This window comes from Rhamphochromis longiceps, linkage group LG15 (assembly GCF_057381845.1).
Source record: "Rhamphochromis longiceps isolate RC_006_pf linkage group LG15, R_longiceps_female_GT1.1, whole genome shotgun sequence".
Classification (NCBI taxonomy): Eukaryota; Metazoa; Chordata; class Actinopteri; order Cichliformes; family Cichlidae; genus Rhamphochromis; species Rhamphochromis longiceps.
In genome coordinates, this window is record NC_140571.1 from 15,487,445 (window position 1) to 15,513,139 (window position 25,695).

Genomic DNA, 25,695 nt, shown 5'->3' on the forward strand with positions numbered 1-25,695 from the left:
CTTACTAGTGATTATGTGTCTTGTCCTAATATATAAAAATCCTCCTCCCTACTTCTAGACCAAGAGGGTTAAAACAACTGCCGAGATATATTCGCAAAGTCTCATTTGATCCAGGTTTGAAGTGGTGCAGGAAGGAATTATTTATGAGCCAAGAGGGGCTGGCAGACAGCACATGGATGTTGGTTGACTGAGTGCCTGACAGGGATACAGAGAAAAGTAAACAAGTAAATAAACAGCTACATGTCTAACCCATTTCTTAGAAGGCTGCTATCAAAAGTGGCTTACAGTACTGTGAGCGTTCCCACAAAGGAGTGGCCCTCGTGGGAACGGATCTCGTCATACTTGTGAATGCTTTTCAACAATGCTGCGCTGGACAATAAGGAGTATCAAATCACTTTCAAGCATTGCGAGCCAAATCTCTGGAGGTGGCACAACACTAAGCATTAAGAATAAAAGCGAACACATTATCGATGACTGAAATCAGACCTGCTGATGACATATTTGGCAAAGATGCTCTCATCTCATCTGCACAGCTGATGCCAAGTTTCCTAAAAAGTAATATTTAAATATTTGTAACCTCGTAAATGTCAAATTTTAAGAGGACCGATAATTTTTCTGTTGTATATGTACTGTGACAGTGGCGGATGTTCATATTAAACAGGTTTTAACTAATGAGGTCATTGGATGTAAAAGTAATCCCTGTGAGATAAAAGTCAGGCTTCCGACTGCCCCAAATACTCAGTACTTTTATTCTTCTCCCGGGTTCGAATGATGCCAGTGATAGAGGATATCCTCAATAAGGTCACATGACTGTTTCCATGGGGCGACCGTGGCTCAGGGGGTTGGGAAGCGTATCTGTAACCGGAAGGTCGCCGGTTAGATCCCCGGGCTCTCTGTCCTGGTCGTTGTGTCCTTGGGCAAGACACTTTACCCTACCGTCTACTGGTGTTGGCCAGAGGGGCCGATGGCGCGATATGGCAGCCTCGCTTCTGTCAGTCTGCCCCAGGGCAGCTGTGGCTACAACCGTAGCTTGCCTCCACCAGTGAGTGAATGAATAGTGGCATTGTAAAGCGCTTTGGGTGCCTTGAAAAGCGCTATATAAATCCAATCCATTATTATTATTATTATTAAGCCCCACTCACTTGACGTTCAAACCTTCTGTTTGCAGTGGACAGCCAATCAAAAGAAAGGAGTCTTAACGGTAGGGAGAGGAGCTGAAATGGCTGCACCAAAGTCTAGTAAAAGATAACTAATGACCATTTTGAAATATGAACCATACAATGCTCTCCAATGCTCCGGGAGATGCCAAGAAGAAACTGTGGAATATCATAATGCTTCTGAAAAACATTTTCCCAAATTTTGTTTGTAAGCTCCCCTGAATGTTACATATGCTACTATAGTTTATAGTAAACAGGTAGTTGTAATGTATTCAGTATTATGAATTAGGGTTGGGCGATATGTACAAATTTTTCAACCGACAATCATCAGTCCAATAATCGACGATGGGCGATATGTTCGCGCACGCGCAGACTTTTTGATGGGCGGTGCAATGTAATCACGCACGGACTGATTTGCGCGTTTACAACACAAATGTCCAAACATGGACGAACTAATTTACCCCAAAAAACATTAGGGCTGTCAGACAACAGCTGTTAGAAGTTCTCTTTTTGGTTTGCTAACATTTCATGACAAGCAGGTAGCCACAGAAGGCCTTCGTCTACATGTGCCAAATCCAAAACGCAAAGATTTTTCACTCAAATGATCATACAGTAAACTTTGAAATGCAGCATCTTAAATAGCTAAAAGAATAATAACAATAATAAAAAAGGATGCTTGAGCATAATTTCTCAACTTCATTGTGGAAAGCTACATACAACACATGCTAGTGGAATAGATTCATTTTTCTTTATGACTTCCTTCAGCATAACAACAAATAAAAATAGCCAGGCTTAACCTTTAGGTAACAAGGACTGATGAAGGTAAAAGAAAAGCTGCCAGGCCACTCGTTTTTAATACCGTTGTAAAGGTACCGCTTTCTTGTCAGGTTTGACTGATTCTGAAATCACACACACCTTTAGCATTTATTTATATTTATAAGTCAAAATATCAAATCAGTATTCTCCATGGATTTAGTAATAGGGCCATTACAATAAAAATGAGACACTCCGGTATAGCATGCGACTGCTATTAGAAAAACACTCAGTGATGGGTACTGAGTGATGACATTTCTTTAAATAGGCTGATTTGCATGAATATAAGATGTCTGAGTATTGACGGTGTGGTAATGGAAAAAGCGAAAGCATTCTAAGGGTGAAGGTAAGAGAAAATAAATAAATAAAAATAAGCAAACAAAACACGATTATCAAATTAAGTTAATTTTAATACTATTCTATTAACCTCATATTAACCTCACCCAAAGCAGTGTTTGTATTCCACCACAGCTCTCACAGCTATGTCTTTGTTTTCTCTCATTTCGTTTACTGTAGAGCAATGCTATAGAGAAAAAAAGCCATTATTACTTAGCGGCAAAGTAACGTGCACATACAGACAAGAAAGCTGGACATATTTACCCAATTATGGGGTGTTTGAAGCCCAGCTTGGCAGTGGTCTGCTGGATCTCCTTCTCAAGCCACGCCTGAGGACGCACCAGGTACTTGACAAACTGGGACACCCACCATACGGACGGGTCGCCGTGCAGACGCTGCAAGCGTGGGGCCAGGTCCTCGGGGATCGCAAGGGGCAGGTATGGAGGGCGAGGGTGGAGACTGTCCACTATGGGCAGCTCCACAACTTGGACGTCCTTATCATGGGCCTCACCTACATGGATCAGAGCAGAGGAGGTAGCTTTAAAACTTCAAGGGCTTTGTCACAGTTTCTCAAAGGCAAAAAACCCCCCAGCATGTTGCCTGAATACCAACTGAAAACCAAAAGATATTCCCTTTACACTGGAAGAAAGAAGAAGAGCATTAAATGAATACTTGAGTTTTTCCCTCACTATTCAAACTCTTACAGGCGAGTTCTTCCCCCAATTATTCTAATCAGGGGTTAAAGCATAGAAGAAATGCGGAATAATTTGCAAAGCCCTCTGTGGAAAATTTGTGACATTGGGCTATGCAAATACAAATTAATTAATTTCCCTTGAAAGGCTTTGGATCAAACAGAGGTTAGATTGAGAAACTGACCAATTAAGGTAAGAAAACAGTATATGAAATCTGGAGGAAAACCATATGGCCTAAAATAAAAACAGGCAGTCAATTAAAAACTAGGTCTCACATGACACTTATTTCATTCCAACAAGTCACGTCAGAATGTGCACTCTGTTCACTTTCTTGTTAAAAGTTTGGACAGGCTTTTACTAGCCAGGGTTTACGTGTAGGACTAGGTCAGAGTGCAGACTACCACAATAACCAAAGCTAATGCTCAAGGTCACAACTGCAAATGTCTCTGCTGCATCTTAGGAGATTCACATCATGGATGTGCAGCAGTGTGATGCTATCATGTCAGTATGGATCAATCTCCTCTAAATGTTTCCACAAAGAATTAAGCTAGTTCTAAAGGTAAACTGTGGTCAACCTGTTACTACCCACTACCATCACTTTTAACAGACTGATCAAGCAGCAATGCTAAGATTTCAATACCTGAAACAAAAAACAGGTGAGAGGGGTACAGATGCATATGATATGCCTGGAAAAAATATTTCACAATAAAAATGTTTCTACTGACACACAATAGTATTCCATCTGAAATCGTTACAGGAACTGTTGAGTTTGCAGTGTAGCGCCTGGCGTGGACGTGTCAGGTAAGCTCTAAGAGTGCAGTTGTAATGCTTACAGATGTCAGCATGTTCTGCTATAATTAGTTGTCCTGCAATGGTTCCATCGCTCATTATATATTCCATGTTAAATTAGTGAGGCTGACAGTGAAAGCACTGGGTAGTTGGTTTAAAGACCATTCCTACCCATATGTTAACACAGAAAAGTGTGTGCAGGTGATCCTCTGGCTGTTACTTAAACAAAGAGTTATGGCAGAGAAACTCAATCTTGCTGATCTGTCTAAAGCGCCAAACGCTGCTCACTGCAGAATAACGAGTGAAACAAAGCAACTTGAAATAGCAAACAGCAGTAGAGACTGAAGGAAGTCTCTGTGCACATGAGATGACTATAACCAGCTTTTCTAAAAACTCTTGGAAATAAAAGCTTTTCAAGCCAAATGAAAGATGTAAATGATGCAGATACAAAACAATCAGCATTCCTTTCAGACTTTTTTTTGTCAACTTAAATGCTCACTCTATATACAGTATGATAGAGTGTCATAGTTTCTATATTAATTCCTATCCTGGTTCCACTATCAGTCCAAATCCTCAACCGTAGTGTGTCCAGCTTTGATGACTGACAGCTATTGTTCACCTCTCCTTGCTGAAAGGCCAAGTCAAGCTCCTTTCTGTCAAGGTTGTAGAGGGCCAGAGGGCTGAGGCAAAGATTTGGATTTGAGGGTTTGGGGAGAGAGGTTGAAGGGGTGGCTGGTGGTGTGGCACCCTTAGGCTAAGTCCTTCTTGGAAGAAGCCCTGAGCAGAAGGGTTGAGCACGGCTGATTATGAAGGTCACCTCTTTGGGAAATAAAGAGCCCCTGAGCACTGCCAGACCTCCCCTAGCCTTCAAGGCCAACTGCCTCTACACAAAGACACTTGCAGGTGCATGACACACACCTGCATGTGTGAACAAAAGTTGGAAATGCACACAAGCATGCAAACATGGATGCACCCAGTCACAAAAATGCCAGTGGGAACATGGACACATGAGCGTGCACGTGTACAGAAGCTTCTGAACAGTGGAACAAGGTTTGGTTTGACAATGATAACTAATGGAGACCCAAATAAAAAGGGGAATATGTATTCACACCCAAAAACACAGACAAAGAGCTCCAGCTAATCTCATCTCACCAGAAGGGATATGGCTGGCAGACACAACCTCCACTCTCTTTCAGTCTTAAAGCCTGAGCAGAGTTTGCGCGTAAACCCCGGATTTAGGTAAAAACAAGTTTGAGGCCTGTGTTCTGTCAAACTTAAGTGGCTTTTGTAACTGCCACAGACAGCCCCTAGTACAGCTGCAAACGCTGCTTCCATAGCACACTTCAAGATAAATGGCATAATGAGTCATTAAAAATGGCCTTTCACAGAAAGGGTACATAAAAAACATGTTAAAAACAAGGGCAGCAACAGAGGCTTCAATTTGTGTGTGTGTGCGCATGCAGGAGCATGAACTGAATATAAATTGGTTGCAAGCATTAAATATTGAAAAGAAAAAATATTCCCAAGTCTGTCTTTGCTTATATAACAGAATTGGCACGATTCACATAAGGGGGAATGAGCATATTTCGAGGCCTTCACTTCTTGGCACAAATGTACAGATATGCAGTATGTCTTCCTCCCACAGCTACTTAATTAGACCACAAAGCTACTCTAAATTGTATCTCAACTCCAAAACCCCTACATTCATTTCCTGTATACATCATCACTTAGAGCACATGGGCCTGCACTGACACAGAATTCCTAAACTTAAGTCGCTGATGTATACAGAGCCTAATGAATATTTTATGAGATTAACATGGCTAAGAAACTGTTGAGCTGTGAGTGACACCATCCAGACTCAAAATATGGAGCCTCTCCATTCATAATACATTTGAGACTTAGTTTATGAACTTGGAGATCTCTTGTTCCAGTCTATCCATGGCAGGGAACATTATGTTTCTCCTGCTGCTCTCAGACTTGCACATAAGGCAGTGATATCTCTACAAAGAACCTCAAAGGAATATTCTCTCTTTGGCAAATTAGCTCTTTGATCAACGAAGCATTGTTCCAAAAGAAGCCTGGTTTCCTCTCTATGCGTCGAGACTTTAGTCTGTTATACCAGATGAGTGACGGTGTTAAGCTCTCCAGCTGTCCACTGAAAACAAAAGTTGTGGCAGAAGAGCAACACGAACGAGTGGAATAAACAGTCAGCAGGGGTAGATATGGAAATGCATTATTTTTTGCCATTTCTTGCAAAGTTTAAGTGTTTAAGAACGGCAGCAACTCAGTCACAAAGTAGCACACCACGTAAAGCTACAGAGCGGTGGTTGCCTGGTGTATCATAGTTGTTAACACTCTGTTGACTCAAAAAGCGCAGTGTTTTCCAAACCTCCTCTGGCATTAACATCAGCACAACAACTGTGTGCCAGAAGCTTCACTGAATGGGTTTATGGTTCTATCCATATAGTCTTTTTCTGTAGTTAAAGGTCCTATCTGGTGTAAATTATGTTTATATTAACTGTCCAAAAGTTGATTCTGTTCATCGGGATGTAGCATTTTCAGTGGGAGAAACGTTTCGTCACTTGGATGAGTCCAAAACCAACAGAGAAAAGAGACTAGAAAATACTAATACTGTATATTGATCACTACCCCAATCCTTAAAAATTGTTATATTTTATATTAGGGCTGTTCGATATAATGAGATATATAGTTAGCACACACACACACACACACACACACACACACTTTTTCATCGTTTTGATGGTCACTGTAGTGGCTATATTAATTTCTTAAAGTTCTCTCTTTCTCAAATATTTAATATAACCACACTACGGACAGACAAGAGCCTGTTTTTTATACGTTGTCGTTAGCAACAACGACGGTAAAACCATCGCGTGTCCGCTTGTTTAATTTCTACATAAACCTTTCAGAATAAAGCTCAAGATCCTGTTGAGACCTTTCAAAATAAACTGAATCACGTGAAAGAGTATGCAGAGTGTTTACGGATGAGAAGCAAAAAAAGAGCCTATCCTTCTTTTTTTTCAACTGTAGAACAAACCATAGAAGGCAACCCTGTATGTCCTGATTATTTCAGGGTGGATCGTCTTGTAATGTTTTGTTTTTTGTTTCCCATTTGCGGAAAGAAAATCAGCGGGTCCCATAATGACTTCGTTGCTATCTTTGATGTTTCCCGCAAGCATTATGTTTTCCTGATAGAAACACCCTGTCACATACGCATAAACCATAGATCCTCTCTAGGTCTATAAATGTCTCACGTCCTGGGGGAAAACACTTAACAGAAAGTGGGAGAACCATGTATAGATATATAAGGAAATTGGAATCGTGAAGGGCTGCTACACAATATACCAGAAAAGTCAATTTTACCACATAAACAGAAACAATACAAAGGCATAACTCAGTACAGGACAACCCAAAGCATGTTTCTACATGAATGTAAACACAAACAAGTGGTGACATTCACAACCAAATGATAAAGAACATTTTGAAGAGGAGAATTTGAGAGAAACAAAAGTAGAAAATAAAGTGTCCTCAAAAGGGAGCGCTCACTACCATCTGGGAATTCAGCTTGTATTGGCACTACTACAAGTTCTGAAGAGATCAGTATTCACTACATTAAACACTGTAATTGCACTGGCATGGGCAAACACTCCACTTAATTAGCGAGATATTCAATGTATATCTACTTATTAATCCAAGGCTTTAGCATCCCTTTGTGGTCTAGTGCCCCAAGGAAAGTACTTGCTTGCACTGTTAACAAAACAGGCATGACCACAGGCGTAGCCAAGTACCCAACAGGATTACATTAGCTATGCCCAGCTAGTTAGCTGGCTTGATTATCAGAAACTACTGCCTCTGCAAATTGCAGGCTTTTATAAGGACAACAATTCAGAATGCTAAAAGGCCTAAGGAGGGTAGTGACATTTGGAGGGAGCTGCCTGCTGATGTGCGCTGCCAGATGGCATATATGGATCTATAGGAGACTGTTTGCAAGACAAACTCCTACGAAATACATTAAAAAGTGGAAAAGGACACATGAAAGGCAGGAGAATAAGAGAGGGAAGGCAGAGGGAGAGCAGGAGATAAGAAGGGAGAGCCCAGGAGAGCACAAGTAAAATAATGCGATAGGAGAAAAATGAAGAGCTGAAAGGACATGGCGACGAGAACGAGGAGGCAGTGGAAGATAACGTGATAAAGAGGGAGGCAGGTACAGTCTCATAGTAACACTTCTAAGTCATAACTGAGCTCCTTTTACATATGCTCCGGTAATGTCAGCTTAGAAGTGGAAAAACAAACATATACTGTGGGACTCAGTCATATTAAAATTGCACTTTATAAAACGGTTGAATTCATTTATAAATGATTCTGCTGCCTGTGCATTAGTAGGGAGATCTTTTTCCTCCCAACAGCCCCATCAATCTTTGGCCTAAGGTATTCTGGTATCAGCTGTACATACGAACTAACTTTTGCTTCAACTGTGTTCACAATGAACTGGAAGTGTGCAGAATTCTAATGTCACGCAAAAATAACAACACCATGAATCAACAGCCATACTAGCATTGTCTGTATGTAAATCTGAAGGTGATGAGTACGACACTGGTTTTGCTGCCAGACTATTCCTTTGGCAAATGCCTAAAGCTGTGCTGGTATGGGCATTTCTACTGTTGCGAAAAATACAAATGTGAAATATGAAATAAGAGACTCGGGTTTAAAGCTATGCCCCAAACCTGCATGAATATTTATATTCCCTTTAAGTGTCCCCTGGCATATACGTAAAATGTCTTCAAAATATAAAAAAAAAATCAAGCATAGAATTAGTTCAGGCAAGATGAGCCAACTATGGCAGTCAGCCAATATCCTTCCACATGTACTATGGACAGAGCTCACCTGGAATATGTGCTATTTCAGGTCCCCCAGGCACACAGCCCTAGCACCAGTCAGCACATATCCGCCACTGGTCGCTAAGGGAATATATATATTTCCTAAATGGTCGGCAAGTGGTTTCTGGAGGTTGAAGAGGGCGCTGCACCAAAAACCCTCTTGAGACCGCTTTGGTTGCTTAGCATATTGTCATGGTTTCTTGTTGTTTGCATGGAAGATGCCAACTTCTCTGGAAATGGCTGCTAAGGCTTAATGTGAAAGCAAATTTTCTATTGAATTTATTTATTTATTTAAAAGGGACAGTGCAGTTTAACATAGTTCAAGTGCAAGACATGAAACTGATGTACCGCACACAGGTTTATAGCTACTGCTAATTTTCGACAATTTTCTGGTTTGTTTGCACATTTCAGCTTTACTATTAATAAAAAAACAAAAACAAAAACAGGCGGTAAGGGTTTGCAGACAAGTCAATTTGCATCTTCCATGCAAACTACGGTCAACTAATTCATTTTGCAAAAATAATCACAAAGGGGATTTTTGTGCAGCACCCCTTACTGACTATCAGCCATCTGCACCCACTTGCCAGTCAGCTGGATAATACAGTTTTTTCCATAGCAACTTGTGGTTATGGGTGAGTCATTGACTGATTAACTTCCAGCAACCACCTGCAAGCCAAACAAGGAATACACATTTTTCTTGTGTGACCGGAGGTCGCCAGTTTCTAGGTTGATGTATCTGGAAGATGCTTTGCAACTGACCTCTACCCTTGTTCCTCCATTTCACGCTGTTTCTAACTTAATCATTAATCATGTCATTGTCTTTCCATGTTTGTGCACTGAAGGGCAGGGTGTACCAGAACAGAGCAATGGTGCTAAATGTAAAGTACTGCAGATGGAATAACAATCCTACTTTGATGAAAAATGGTCCATGGACTGTTTATAAATGAAAGAGATCCTGTTTATTTTCACTAACATACGTGTAAAAAAGCATTTTTACATTCAGCTGAAAATTTACTTGGTGTCAAAATAGATTTTTGACAGGAAAATGATGCAATAGTGAAGCTGTATGGGAATATAAGACCCTTCAGTCAGTCTCTGCCACAGCCTGGGGCTACAACAGAAAAATGACAAGTCCTCTTAACCTAGGATTCCATAAATTAGCTCTAATTGATGCAGTTTATTTATGCTCGGTCTGTGATGAAACCTACAGGATGTGCAGGAAATTGTGAATCAGAATTTTCCCTTCAATATCAGCCTCTAGGCTCTATCAGAGACTTTTGCACATATAAAATTACTGTAGGTCAGAGGAGTAAGGTGCATACAGAAAATGATTTTTTTCCTTTTTGGCTATAAAATCTATGAACATTAACGTGCTGCTACACCGGCTGCCAAAACGTTTTAACAAGAATTGCATAGTAATGCTTAGCCAGGCAATTCACACTTTGCTTTCGCTGTAACAGCATGAAAGAAAAGGTCTGGCAAAGCCTGTTTTAGGTGGGATCGTCCAGAAATCAGCGCGTAACTAGTCACAACTGGCATCTCTGAGGCTTTCACTGTCTGTAATTCATTGTTGTGCTGTTAATTTTGTGTGTACTCACCTGACCAGTGTCCAGTGGTGGCCCCAGAGCGGTCAGTGCAGGTGTTACTGACGGGCAGAAAGACTGTTTCCCAGCCGCCGGGAGCATAGCGCCAGTTGTGAGACTCCAGAATGAGCGTGCGCTGGGTGCCATAAGCGATCATGAAGCAGTAGACGACATGGTGGAGCTGGCAGCCGTAACCACAGCCCTTATTGATGTTACACACCAGCTTTCTCGCCTTACTGCAGTCTGGGGGGTTCTGGGAGAAGGAAAGAGTGGTTCAACATTTTTTATTGCTTGACCTCCACCTTGTATCTCTCAAAGACCTACTCTGTGACTTTTAATATCAAATAGCTGATATTGTTTTGTGTCCTTTTCTTATCTAATACACCACTCTAATTTCACGATGCCTGCTTACTCCCAGGTTGCCTTTCCTGCTGTACATGCTATTTTTCTCTACTCTTTAAATTAATTTTGCCTCCTCCCCCTCTCCTTTTTAGTCTCATACCTTCTATTGTTAAAGGATATACATTCTATACTTCTACAGTGTTACAGTGCTTAAGAATTATAGTGATTTTTCAAATTTAAATTCAAATTCAAATTTTGTTTGTCACATACACAGTACGACATGCAGTGAAATGCTTAGACAACTGTTTGTGTTCGTCTTGTAATCAGAAGGTTGCCGGTTCGGACAGCCTCGGTCGTTGTGTCCTTGGGCAAGACACTTCACCTACCGCCTACTGGTGTTGGCCAGAGGGGCCGATGGCGCGATATGGCAGCCTCGCCTCTGTCAGTCTGCCCCAGGGCAGCTGTGACTAACTGTGGCTTGCCTTCACCAGTGTATGAATGTGAGAGTGAATGAATAATGGTATTGTAAAGCACTTTGAGGGTCCCGAAAAGCGCTATATAAATGCAATCCATTATTATTATTATTAAATTAATAGGATTATTTCCCGAAGAACAGTTTCTTTACTACTGTATCTGTCAGACATGAGGGAGGCAGTGTTATGGAATAGGCATGTGTGGTTGGCAGTGGATCTGGGTCACTGCCGTTTTATTTATGATATGAATGCTGGTAGAAACACTGGGATGAATTGTGAAATGTACAGATCTATACTCTCTGCTCAGTTTTAACTAAAATTTAAATATTCTTTAATGGCCAAGTCTCATGCATGATCTCAACCCAGCATAGCATCCTTTCAGTCATTAGTTACAAAAACGAATGTAGAGAGGCCTACAGAAATAGCAACTAAAGGTGGCTTTGATAAAGGCCCGGAAGAGCATTTCAAGGGAGAAAAAAAAGAGCATTTGAAGAGGTCTATGAATTCTAGACTACAAGCAGCCACTGATGGGAAAGACTTTCATCTTAGTAATTAAAAACAATCCTTATATTTTAGATGATAATAGTCTGTTCAACTAATTTTGAGCATCTGACAATAGAGGACTGTGCACAAAAATGGCTGTAATTCCCCCCAAAGTGCATCCAAATCCTTTTCGTTAAATCTCTTTAAGTATATCTACTTCAATCACATATTGATTACTACCAAAACCTTAATCCAACAAATTATGGCCCTAAAAATGTGTGAAACTGTTGTCTTCATTATTGTAAAAATAGAGACTGTAGAACATTTTCAGTTTCATACATATTTACTAGTGCATATCAACATTAAGCAAAGTATAGCTCCCAGTATTATATACCATGTATAAATATATAACACTTGATGACAATTAAACTGCAGTTTACCACCTGTTTCAAGAAATTATTGAGCCTATAAAGATGACAATCTGTCAGATGAGCTCTTTTCCTGTGATTTGTTGACAGTAAGTAAAAATGTAGACTGTTGAAAGCCTCATCATTTACTTTCGCTCATGCCTTCACGGTTCACAGCCCCTTTCTTTTGCTGCATTCTCAATGTTTCACCTTTACAATCACTCCTTTTACCACTCTATAGCGCTTTATTTCTTGCAACTTCCCTCCTGCTTGTTCCCCTTTCCACTCCCTCTAATCCCCCATCTTCCCCACTACTTCAGTCTCATTCCTCTTCTTGAACATTAGCTTCAATATCATACAAAGTCTGAGGGGGAGAATACCAAATGAGAGGCGCTGGGGAAAGAAACAAGGATTTCTCTCTTTTTTTTTAACATAAAAATAAATAAATAAAAAAATTGGAAACCAGAAGAGAGTGACACATGCTGTGCTGTCGATGAGTTGCCGGGCGGGTAGCGATTCGCTCAGCAGCCGGTCTGAGCGACTCCACAACGCTCATGCCAACCAGCTTCCTAAACAGCAATTACCGGCTGATGGGAGTGTTTTCCTCATTAGGCTGCTGCAGCTGTGGATGGTTCACAGTAATCAGGCCGCCCGGCACCCACCGGCTAACGCTGCCTATCATACACTAGCAGGAGAGGAAAAGGAAGAGAGGGTGGAGGAGGAGGGAAGGAGAGGGAAGCGGCGAGGAAAAGGGATGAAAGCATTGAAAAAAAATGTGGTGATGAATGTAAAAAGAGGACAAGAGGCAATAAAAAAAGGAAAAGGAAAAAAAGGAAAGAAGAGAGGATCCTTTATGTGAAGAAAACTGATTACCACCGCTGCTGCTCAATAACATGAACAGGCTACAGCAGCCATAGAGGTGACAGAACAAGCCACACAGGTATTTCCCTTCGAGTTACAGGCTGCCGCTACTACCCCCATAGGTGTAGGCTAACTTACTGAACTAATAATCTACAGTGGCATCCTGAGCTTGTTTTCAGTGTCAAACCTGGCCCCCGAGTCACAGTACGTGCATGAGATCATTCTGTAGAATGAATCTCGCGGCGTGGAGGCCACCGTTGGATGCCAGGGCGGTAATGGTGTAGCAGGAATGACTGCAGCGCTTAAGAGACGTGGTTCAAAGATAATGACGGCCGATGCATGCACAAAGGCAGCCTTCGAGTAGCGCTTTGTACTGTAGGTTAAGTGGCTCTTTAAATTGTTCTTTTTTTGAGTGTGAAACACAGCATCAGCTGCAGAGCGATTTGCACTAGAGAGACCACGGAGATATTGTTTATTTAGGGACTATGGCTGAGGACCACTGAATTTGAGACAGAAGTATGCCGAGCTTAGGTAATTATCCACTGTGATGCTGAAATCGTGACAAGTTGTTCAAAGGGCTCCTTTTGTGTTTTCCTATTTTTGTCATACGCATTTATCTTACCACACTGGATGATTATATTAGATGTAAAAAAAAAACATGAGATCAGTGCACGTATGAATAAAAACCAAGACTTAAGACTGTTCTAAATGTTTGATTTCAAGCAATTTTTCTCCTCTTGGATCTGAGTGATGTCATAGAGAGGGGGCATGCTTAATACTGTCATCTCAGGCTCTGGCTGTGAATGTTCTGTTTACAACAGGCAACCAATGAGAGGCCTACACTACAAAGCAGGATTTTGGCTTATCCAGGCAAGATCTCTAAATCACCATGGTAACTTATGCTGTGAACCTAACCTGTGCTGGAGCAGGTTAAGATCCAGTTTAGAGATCAACAGGTATAAAATCACTACCTACTGATAAATCAGTTCTCCAGAAAATAGCGTCACAACTCCTGGAAGATCCCTCAGACGTCTGTGCCTGAACAGTAGGAGCAGGTTATGTTCTGAGATTCAGTTTCACACCGGCTGGGACAAAATTAATTTCTCTTGGATCCGAATCAAATTGAAGCGATTTCAACTTCTTGTTTATTAGTTAGTAAACTTTAATGTTTAAATGGATCCTGTTTAAAGTTTCAGAGTTTTAAGGTGCAGCTGTCACCTTAGAAAATAAATAGCAGCACTTAGAACACAATCTGTGATAAAACAATCAACTGGAATTAAAATGTTTATTTTACCTGTTTAATGCGCTAAAATTAATCATTAACGATCAATATGTGTCCTTTTTTCAACAGTGTTTCATTTTAAAGTTGCATTTTCTAAGTTCTCTATACATTTGATAATGTTTCTGTTGTAGGGGCTCATAGTGATCATTTTCGTGGAAGAAGAGTCATGTGATCTGTGAAACGCCACTTTAGGATTCGTCAGATGCTGCCAACACCAGCCCTTTTGTGTGAATGCAGGTTAACTTAGTAGATAACAACCTTTGTGTGATCATTTAAACAGATCGACAATGTTAGAGTAAACGAATGCAGATAATGGAAAGATATCCTTGAACAAGCATCGTAGAGTAAGGACCAGAACTTAAAGGGAAAGACAAAAGAGTGAAAACAGCTCATTTCAAACAGAGCACTGTAAGATGAGCAGTTATATATCAGTATTAGTTTGAACTGTGAATCGTGTGAAGTTACTGTAGTATAGTCCAAAAGTAGAATATACGACGCTGTAAATGAGCATAATAGACCCCCTCTAAAGTAAGACTCCGGCACGTTTGAAGTAAAATCGCTGTTGCTGCGCTTTGCTGGCAGGAGACTTACAATAATATGTTGATGTTTCAGCAATAAACTGCATAATATATTCAGCTCATTAAAGCTTCTGCATTTTCCTCACGGATGCCTTTTTAGGAAAAACACCTCTTGCTGACAGGCTGTGACATATTTTACACATGAAGGTGCAATCGCGTGTCATTTAGAGGGACTGGTTAATTAGCATGAACATCTACAATGGCTGCACGAGCTTCACCTTCAGAAAAAAACTAAATCTAATATCATTATTAGAAAATCCGATGCAGGAAGAACTTTTTAAAAGGTTTTAGCATGTGTCGTTTCCTTTATTCATTCATGGATCATTTTATGAAATTATTTCACATTTTGTTTTTCCTGATAAGAGTTTCTTTGTTGGAAGCAACGGCAAAACGTTTTGCATTCTGCAATTGGTTTTCTATTGAATTGTTTTTCCAGTTACACGAGAAGTCTCCTTTTTGTTAATGGGATTTAAACTCTATACCTACGCACAAGGGTACATGTAAGCACAACAGACAAAAGCTAACACCATAGAAAACACCATTCAATCATAGATCAAGACTGTCTTTTGATTCTTCAGCGTTAACAGTTTGCTGGGATGAATGCTCGCACTCTTCATGTCTCTAGATGTGTTACTAACAGGTACACGATCTGCTTTCCTTCTTTGGCATTGACATGAGCACTTGATTTATGCCTTACTCCAAGTGATTAGTAAACATTACTCTGATTGGATCTCTGGCACTGAGGGGCATAGGTGATCAAATCTATCTGGACAACTATCTTAAAGCTGTAACAGGTGAACACAACCACAGAGCTGCCAAAGCTCCAGTTTTTACTCAGCTTGTACAGAGCTCTTTGAATCAAAACAGCTGCCTGCTGGGGCCAAAATTGCACAAATAAAAGCAAAACAAATCAGCTGAAAGATGCAATAAAGCTTTGTAGAGCTGGCTAGGGTGATTGTGATTATAAGCACACAAGCACGCCATGCCAAGCACTGGACAGATTTATAGTGATAAGTGCTCTCTGGGAAATGGTGTGCAAAAGCACCAAAGATCAAAAACATGATTTTGTTCATTAGCTTTTAACACCACTACGCAAAGGCTCATAGTGCAAAAATAGATGAAAGGCTTGTCCAACAGAGCGCCATCTGAAGAAGTGAGCCTCGATGTTGCGAGTGGACAGATGGAGCAGACGGAGAAATGGAGTTAGTTAAACCGGGAATGAAAGGAGAGGCTGGTGCGAGTGGCAGAGACAGGAGGACAGGAGGGAGGAGTCCGTCTGTGTGAGTATGTATATATGTGTGAGTATGCATAAGGGATGTTGAAAGAGACACACGCACAAACTCACGTGCACACACTCTTCGGGTATGAGCGTGTGCATATGTAAAGCTGAGGTTGTGTGAATGTGCGCCAGTTGCCCGCATAGGTGCGGATGAATCCATCTGTACACGAATGTGTGTATGCGTGTGTGATGAATTAGTGATGGCAGCTGGTAGAGCGGTGTGATCCCTCAGCGGTGGTGACAGCAGCTGTTAGTGGTGCTGTCTCCACCCAGCCAGACTGACTGGGTCCTCTTCGTCAAACACACCGGCTCATTAATGCTGCAGGGCATGGTGCCGCACCACAACGCCCCGCCCGGGAACCCTGCAGCACCAGAGCTGGAGAAGGGGAGCAGGGCAGCTGAAGCGAGTGAATGCATCCCGGGTCTTGAGTTGTGCATGCACTGGCCTGTAAGTGTATGTGCATCTCTGTGACTCTTGGTGAGTGTGTGCATTTGTGTCTGTTACTGTAGTGCATTGAGATTTCTTTACATTTTCGCATATCCACATGTGCTGATCTGTCACTTTGCGTTTCTGTGCTTTGCCGCATGTGCGTAGGTGACACTAAACTGCTGACAAACAACAAGCTTGTCAAATGTAACTGCTGAAACCGTCTGCTATGGTACCACTCACCTTCTAGTTGTGCAAACTGATGTTGACAGATATGGACGGTGCAAATCAGACGAGCAAGTGTGAAAGATATTTCTGGTTTATGCATATGTGCATTTATTTGTGTGAAGAAAATATTTGCATCGATGCTCACAGCATAGTTATGTCTCCGACACCTTTGTGTATGTTTGTGTGTGAAATGGTACAGTCCAGTTGGCTCAGCAGCTGCTGTGTCTGTGGATACCTGTAGATAGGTGATTCTGTTTTGGACCAGATCCGACAGGTCTTTAGCCTCCTTCATTCTCCATTCACCAATTCCATCTGCCTGGCTGAGGTAGTACAAGTCTGTCATGATGGACCTGCAGACACACAAATTTCAAAAATTTATCGCTCGAGAAGTCTGCCAGGCATGTGTAATTTGTTAGGTCTGTACACACACCCCCCCAGAAAAAAAACACCTTTTCTAGATGCGAGCATTGCCAGTAACATCAGATTAAAAGCAGTGCATCTGCAAATCACTGCACTTCACATCTATGAGCATTGCTTTTAGTGCCAAACGCCCACAGTTCCTACCCAAAAAGCAAAAGTACATCTCTGAGAGGCTTGTACTTAATAATCTGACTGCAGTTGAACCCCCCCCCGTATTTAGAACAGACACTCTTTTGCTCTCATTAACAGTGTCAACATCTGGCACAGAGCTTTTAAATGCAATTAGCGCACTTATATTAGGTACTCCTTGGTAATATGTGTACATTCTCAAAGATAATAAAACACACAACCTTATGTCCTTAACAGGTCAACAAGTTAATCATCTTTCGCTGTGCAAAGCATGAGCCTTTCAGGGTGTGTGAAACGTATCCAGTCACAGGCTAATATTAATTAAGGACATAAAAAGTCAATTTGTTGGTAATATGAACATTGCTTAATATGAATTGTACTGGAAATAGAGATTACAATGTAAAATAATTAGAACCTTAATGACTAGTGGCTCATCTGGCCCACGATCAATCAGGATTCACAGGTTATAGTTCTGTGTGAAATACAGAAACAAAGCTATAGGCTTTGTTACCGCTGGTTGGCTGTAATTCACAAATTAATAGAATTTATTGCCACTGATATCAAGATATAAGAATATCAAAAAAATTACATATTTAGTCCATAACCATATTGCCCACTTCTATTTTTGATATGTGGGCAGTATTAAATGTGCAACATCCATCTGCACTCATATGGAGAAGGGCTGTGGGGGTAGCAGTGTAAACAGAAAAGCTCAGACCTCCCTCACCCCAGCCACCTCCTCCAGCTCATCCAAGGGAACGCCGAGGCCAGCTGAGAGATATAAACTCTCCAGCATTTCCTGGGTCTGCCCCAGGGCCTCCTCTTAGTAGGACATCCCAGCAACACCATGCCCAGGAGGCGCCTAGAAGGTATCCCCATCAGATCCTCGAACCACCTCGGCCGGCTCCTTTTATCTTTCATCTACATGATGAAATGATTCGAAAGGAGTTCTTACATAATATGTAATCAATTTTTATTCTAATCTCTATCTGCACTTTCCTGGACATAAACTGTCCTCAATAAAAGGAAATGTTTCCTCTCCCTGTAGCATAACAGTTTCCCCAATGTTATAATGGTATACACCTTACCTGTGAAACACTTGGATAAGAAAATCAACCAGACAAGAGTATATTGTGCGAGTAAAGCATTACAAAGTCTGAATAGTCTTTTATATTAACAGGAAATAAATTCTAATGCTGACTGACAACAGTGTCTTTCTGGTTGTTTAGCTGCTTTTTGGATTAAGCTGGCTATCTGCATGCTGCTGGCAGCAAATTTGTGTATGTGTCACATGCCGCTTAATATCGTGACCATCCACTTCCAAAGTTACACGAGAACTGAGATATATGCAGCTAAGGGCAAATGCAAAAGCATCTCTCTCACACACACAAACACACAAACGCACACGCGCAGACACACATAATTTATTAGTCATTTGTTTGACCCAAATCAGTCGCATCCTGTGTGACTGAGAGTTCTTTAACGTATAATCAGCAGTGCATACAAGGACACGCAGGGAAGATGAAAGTAACGCAGTGTTTCTTCAACATAAACTTCAGTTAGGTGTAGGTAGACCACCCGGGTATTTTAACTCACCATTTTCTTATCTTTTTTTTTTTTCTTTTTTAAACAAAAGCATCTCCATTTACTAGTAAATAATCTGCTCACTCCAGTTTACCCCACCCGTTCCCATCTTGTATTTTTCCTATTGGGTGGCTTCCTGTCCAGGTTGCTATAGAGTTTTTTTTTTCCAGGAAACTTTTTAAAGTGTTACAGCAGGGGACGTACATGTCAAATTATCAACAGATCAGTTCCGTTAAGAGACCCAAATGAGCTGCAACAGTGAATCAGCATGCAGAATTTCATCCTGCCACTGGGTGTGTGCCACATCCACTGTATAGACATGGGCCTTGCGACAGTAGCACTTCTTCTGTTTTGGGGGTCTGTTGCGAGCAGGAGCGCCTCTTTAAGAATTCTGCTGCAGAAAAGAGGTTCACATGCAGCTAAGGAAGTTGAGTTGGTGTTAAGCCAAAGGACGAGAAACTGACTAGAGAGGCAGCTGAATATGCTGAAAAGTTAATAATACGTCTACTTGACAATCCAAAACCCTGCAGAGGAGAAACCTGAAAAGTATTATTTCATAATTAATCTGAGAAAGCTTACGTGTCTCCTTTCCACAACATATGTGTCTGAAAATGCATTCTAAATGTGTGCGACACAAAACCGTACCATGGCCCCTTTTTAACAGTGCGGCACAGCGAATGGCGTCTTACTTAAAGCTAACGAAGACAGCATCATTAGTCACTGTCCCATTTTGAAGCTGGAACCACAGCGTGTAAATGGATGTCTCCTCCTGTAGTGCACAGGGGAGCCATAACCAACCCTCTGTGCAAAGGAAACGCAAACTGGCCCGTTGCAAAAACCTAACAAGAAGGAATCCACAGACAAGCCCTGAGGGATTTGGCAGCAAGGCAGGAGAACACCGCGCTGATATGAAACCTAGCATATGCACTGCATTGTGTGTGGCTAAGCGTGTGGGGTCTTATGGATATCTGAAGCTCGTGAGCTTTGCCACAGCCTTTGATTGGCCGAAAGTGAAGCGCCAAAGGCTGCAGCTGCACAACTTTTCTCAGCACCGACTGCAGAGCAATTACAGGTTTCAGATTAAAGCATAAATATCACCGAGTCAGTTGAGACAGATTATGTGCAAAAGGGAGGAAAGACAAGAGGTTCTTTTTTATCATCTAAATATTTTTTTAATTGCTGTGCTCTACTCTGTGAATTTATTCTGGTTTCAGTTACAGGCTTTCAGTGAGGCTTTCATTCTCTAGAAGCGCAGTTATATGAGTTTAGGCTACCCAGCGGATATGTTTGTAGCACTGTTGAATATAACTTACAAATCCCTCCATCTTTCAGACATGTAGTAATTATCTCAACAGAAGTCATAAAAATTGCCAGATGTTCTGTAGCCCAAATTACACATTTCCTTCTCTGGGTGCTTTCTACAGTATGCAAATCAGTCTGATCAACTAGATTATTGGTGTTAGAAAAATAGAGTCTTTTTTCTGGAGATTTGGTCAATATCACATGATCGCCTTTAACTTCCTAGGACCTACCGTCCACATATGTGGACATCACATTTTGGGTTATTTAGACCAAAATACTCAATTTTGCTCAACAATAGCCTGATATCCACTTACGAGGACATTATACTGCTAAGGTTCTATTGAAATTTTAAATGAATATCCTCATATGTGACTCTCATTTTTCTTAGAAACAAAAATCAGGTAACAAAAAATAAAATAAAATAAAATTTGGTAATTCTTTGTTTTTACATTCATCAGGTCCCACCCAATATGCCCAGATGTCAAAGAGAAATTAAAAATGCATGCCGTGGAAGAGTTTGGGTCTTAGGAGGTTAACATGGCGTGCTTTTTAACTGTGATTTTAAACCGTTATCTCAGCTAGATTATTTTAGGCTTAAGGTTAAGTTTACACTGAGCTTACAGTGCTATTATAGCATATTACCGAGAAACCATAACACACACAAACACACACACAGAGGCACCACTACTGTGACACATTTTTGATTGCTTAATTTCCTGCTGCAGACATTCAAACTTTGACCTGTTGTTTTATGACAGTTCTTTATGAGCTACCTGTAAAACTTAGTCAAATTAAAAGCCCTCTATAATGCAGTGATCATTTTCAGCACTTTCAGCGCTTTTTTTTAAGCGTGCTGCATTTTTTGCCTTGGAAATTTTTAAGGCAATGACCTTTCAACCTTGCTGAGCAGAATTTAAACAAGGATTTATTTAAGTCAAACATTTCCCTGCTCTTTCCACCTCTGCTCCATCTTTGCAGCGAGAAGGGGAGGAGGGAGGGACGTTAGATAGAAAGCGAATGCGTGTGAAAGTCTGTGACCGTGTGCTCATGTCTGCCTGTGTATTAGGCGGTGGAATCAGTCTGTGGAAAGCTTCTTAGGCAGCAATGACTAAGACAATGGGTTTTATAAGCCACTTCATTGGGATTACAATGGAGCCACTTGGCAAAGTGACACCCGGCTTTTCTCTGCAAAGCTGCAATCCAAATGACAGAAAGTGTGTCCATGACCTTTGCCCTTTATTACTCAGCAGCTATCGTAGCACTGCTTTCAAGACTATCAGGATTTTATCCCATTTATTACAGATGGCATTAGCACTAGTCACATCTATAATCCAAGTTCCTACAGTGTCTCTTTAAAAACCTGTTTGCCTAAATAACTAACTGGTACCTTAATAATTATTTAGTCCTAAAGGTGACAAAAAAGTTAGAATTGATCAAAAGTAGCCATGACTGACAGTTGTGCAAGCCCTTTTCTTTACACTTGGACACACGTATGATAAGCTGTGCGTGGGTGTTACTTACTGTTACTTTAAAATCCTAACCAAAAGAACGGAGAGGCTCTGAAAAACACCTTACATATTAATAGGGCTCAGAGCCGTTTTTAATTTTTCAATACTGCTTTCGATGCGATACCCTAGTTTTTAAACTTATAAACTACTTTGTGAAATATGAAACACTTCTGATTAATTTAGCAACAAACAGATAAACTTATTTAACCAAGCATTGGATGTCGAGTTGGGATTTTTAACAGCTCCATTCTCTGTGGCATAATGAACTTATAGATTTCATCACTTGTCCTTACTGGCCTGGAGCACTAACCACAGGGACCATGAAACTAATTCCCCCGCAGATTGTCATTAACGTCCCAAACGGCAGCATTATTGACCCTTCTGCTGCAAAAATACATATAATTGTCAGCACATTTATATGCTTTTATCCCGGGGGCGGTGTAAGGGTGGAATTACATGCGCTTTCGCAGGGACTTTTTTTTTTTCGAGTGGGATACTGCGCCAACTCCTGTATGTTAACTGCAAATGTTGAACATTTACAGGTGGTTTATGTATTTTTGTTTCCTGATTTGAAAGGCGTTTTAAATGGAAAATTACCAGGCTTGTGCTGTAGTTCTGTGGACTGTCCAGTGTTGGGGCCTCTTACATGACTAAAAAGTCTGAGTAGCTAATAGTTTGATAGGTGAGGGATTTTTAAATGCTTTTAGACCCTACAAAACAAAGTATATTATTTTCAGGATGTAGAATGCTTTTCCTCGACCGAACCTGCTGCAATTTTGCTCCGAAAAACAGAGAAAGCAAACCAACAGATAGCATTTATGTGCATATATTAATATTTCCAAACCACATAAGCAACCACAATCACCCAGATTTTAACACAAGATGAAATCTTTGCAGACTTCATAAAGCCTTCCACACAGAAAGGAGCCATTAGCCAGGCCTGCACCTTATTAAGATGGTGACACTAAATCAAAGACATAAAAACAAAACATGATTTTTTTTTTTAATTTATCACTGGTTTCACTGCGAGTGTTTCCCATTTTTTCCAAGCAGCCCACCTCTCCTGGTGTCCCAGGTCCTGCAGGAGTGTGTCAGCGTACTTCTGCCTCTCGCTGGGCTCAACATTGGCCAGTTTCTTCACCTCGCTGCGGACAAAGTACCAGAACTCCTTAACCCCATTCTCCACCCTCCGCCGCAGCTCCTCCTGAGTGGGCCCGGGACCTACAAGGACCAACAAAGACACTCAGCTTCTGTGACATTTTAGGCACAGGCGTAGAACTATTGAGTTACTCAGCTAGAAGAAACAAGGTGCCAGGAGGACTTTCAGAATATCTGAGCATTATATTATGAGAGCGTAAATAACCTACAAGCTAGGGCTGGGCGATATATCGAGTTTTTAAAAAATATCGATATATTTTCATACGAGATATAAGATGTGACAATATCGTTTATATCGATATAGTCTATGTTACGTTATAATTATACTTGTGGAGCCGCAGGTTTGCCTCTCTTTCGTCCACTTTTGTCTCTACGCAACGTTACTCGGCCTCGCCTCTCCTGCACTGAACACAACTCCCCCATAGCTTCACCTGCAGGCAATGACAAGATGAAAGCGGAAAATCTCCGTTAGCGAGTTACCGTGCGTGGGGCTGGATGGCGTCAACGTGTTAGCGAGCTAACCGCGCTAACGACATGCAGCCCAGAGGGGCTGCACGGCCTAAAATCCTTTCCTTTTCTCAAAAATCGACAGTGCGCCTTATGTATGAATTCTGGTTGTGCTTACTGACCGCGAACCGATTTTATGTGGTACACAGCGCTCAGCAATCTGTCAAAAAATGTTTTAATATGACTTTGCTAAGCTACGGAGCTGCACCGCTTGATGGATTGTCGGAGAATTACGGCTACAGAGGAGGAGCCTCGCGGAGTGATACGTACTGTGTGTGTGTATAAGGACCACAAATGGCACCTGTTCAGAGACGTGGTGCAGCTGTGAAATCTGTCTCTTTGTTATTATGCTCAGCGTCTATAAGGCTACGTTCACACTGCAGGCGAAAGCGCATCAAATCCGATTTTTTTGACCCTATGCGACCCATATCCGATCATGCTATGACAGTGTGAACGGCGCAAATCCGATATTTTCAAATCCGATCTGGGTCACTTTCGTATGTGGTACTGAATCCGATACATATCCGATGTTTTAGAAAGCGACTGCTGTTTGAACGGTCAAGTCGCATTAAATCCGCCTTTTACGTCACCGACACAAGACTGAAGCCAATTATCAGCGCCCGAGAAGACATCGCGAACGCTTCCTAGCCATCCAGTGTAGATGTCAGTGAAACTGTTGGGAAGACAACGTAAACATTTTATTTGTACTGTATAATCTGCAGATTCTGACAGAAATCTGCAGCTATCCTTTGAAGCACCGCTCCTCTCTTAAACAGCAATAAGGATCATTATTAGGTTATTTACATTATTATGTAAATAACAAAATAACTTAAAGCAAAAATTGGGAAACGTAAAGTCCGAAGTCTTTATATTAACGGCCATCAGTCAAACTGTTTGTTCTTGGTCTAAACAGAGCGCGTTGTGTGTGACATCTTCTTTTGCGCATGCGGGCCGCTTTGAGCGTTCACACTAGAGCGCGTTTGCTGTCGCATTTTATTTGTAGTGTGAACGAGGAGACAAAAAAATCGGATTTGATCAAAAAATCGGAATTGAGCATTAAGACCTGCAGTGTGAACGTAGCCTTAGTTTACATTTTGACTGCACAATTGTGAGCTTTTTGTTATGCACAAAAACAACATTGTTTTCTTTTATTTATGGACCATGATTATTTAATATATGCTGATAATTTATTTTTGAGTAATATCTACGCTGTATGTAAATAAAAGTGCCCGTGTGACATCTGGGACACAGTGTGACTAAGAACTCTCTTTTTGTTCTTAACTTATGGCTTAAAAAAAAAAAAAAAAATCGAGATATATATCTTATATCGCCATCCAGCTAAAAAATATCGAGATATGAATTTTGGGTCATATCGCCCAGCCCTACTACAAGCACAAAGCAAGGTCTGGGAACATAACCATTAGAGTCTTCTTCTTTCATACTCTGTCTCTGGGTGTTTTTTTGACCTCATTATTAACAACTTGATCCCTCCTGCTTGCGATGGCGCTCTTGTGTTTTTCGAACACAGGGAGGATCTCTATACCCCTCCCGAGCCAAACAATGTGGAGTAACCTACATGGATAACACAGCTGCCTGCTCTCATTTTTGTGGAGAAAAACAGAAGAAAAAAAATCGAGGGAAGGAAAGAACAGCCTCAAGCAGGGGAAGGAGTTGGTGAAGAGGGAAAAGCTCTTATTTTTTTCCCTTGTTTCTCACATATTCTCTTTTCTCTTTAGTGCCTCCCTTGTGGAAAAAAGCTGAAGGGTATTTTTAGCTTTTTCCTCCCCCTGCGGCAAGATGGAGAGACTGACCCTGCTCTGCCCTCCAAGCTCGCATGTCTTTCCCCCCCCCCTTTTCTCTTTTTTCCCCTCACCTTTCACTCTTGCCAATGGTACATCCACACTGCTTCCACTTCATTCACACATTTCTTTGCTCACCTGACAGCTTACCTGCCCCTCTGACCATGCTTAGGGTGGCAAATACACACATAGCCCTGTCCATCTCATCATGTGGCTTTGCCATTATTGCTCCAGAGCTAGAGCAGGCTTAACGCCAGACTAGACTCAGATTCTCGCTGCAGGAAAAAGCTCATAGGAGTCATAGACTCAAAGCTCATAGACAGCCCACACCTTGAAAATCAATTTTTTTTTCCTCATATTTGTAAGCTCTGTGCCAAATTCTTCCCTGCAACCTTTTAGGTAACTCTACTCTGCTTACCATCTCCAGTAAGTTTCTGGAAGCTGTGGATCTTCTGTTTGGCTCTGGTTAGTTGGTCCTCCAGGGAGCGCAGCCTTCCTGCTGCCAAGGACCCGGCATCGGCTTGACCCTCTGGTATCCTGACGGACACAATAGGAGATATAACAGATGAATTTGGGAACATGCACATCACTAGTAAGAGAAAAGAGCAAAAACATCCATCTCTGCAGATAAGCTGTGCTGCAAATGTAAAATTAAATAGG

At 41.3% G+C, this 25,695-nt stretch overlaps 1 protein-coding gene across 1 annotated transcript in view; it reads right to left on the bottom strand.

Annotated features, from left to right (window-relative positions):
* Window positions 1-25,695, bottom strand: part of fut8b (fucosyltransferase 8b (alpha (1,6) fucosyltransferase)) — a 95,233-nt gene that overhangs the window by 12,222 nt on the left and 57,316 nt on the right. The window contains exons 3-7 of the mRNA XM_085382266.1: window positions 25,454-25,572; window positions 22,630-22,792; window positions 16,864-16,978; window positions 10,284-10,521; window positions 2,571-2,817 (exon numbers count right to left, since the gene is read on the bottom strand). Coding sequence (XP_085238392.1) covers window positions 2,571-2,817; window positions 10,284-10,521; window positions 16,864-16,978; window positions 22,630-22,792; window positions 25,454-25,572 — 882 coding nt within the window. The remainder of the gene's footprint in view (window positions 1-2,570; window positions 2,818-10,283; window positions 10,522-16,863; window positions 16,979-22,629; window positions 22,793-25,453; window positions 25,573-25,695) is intronic.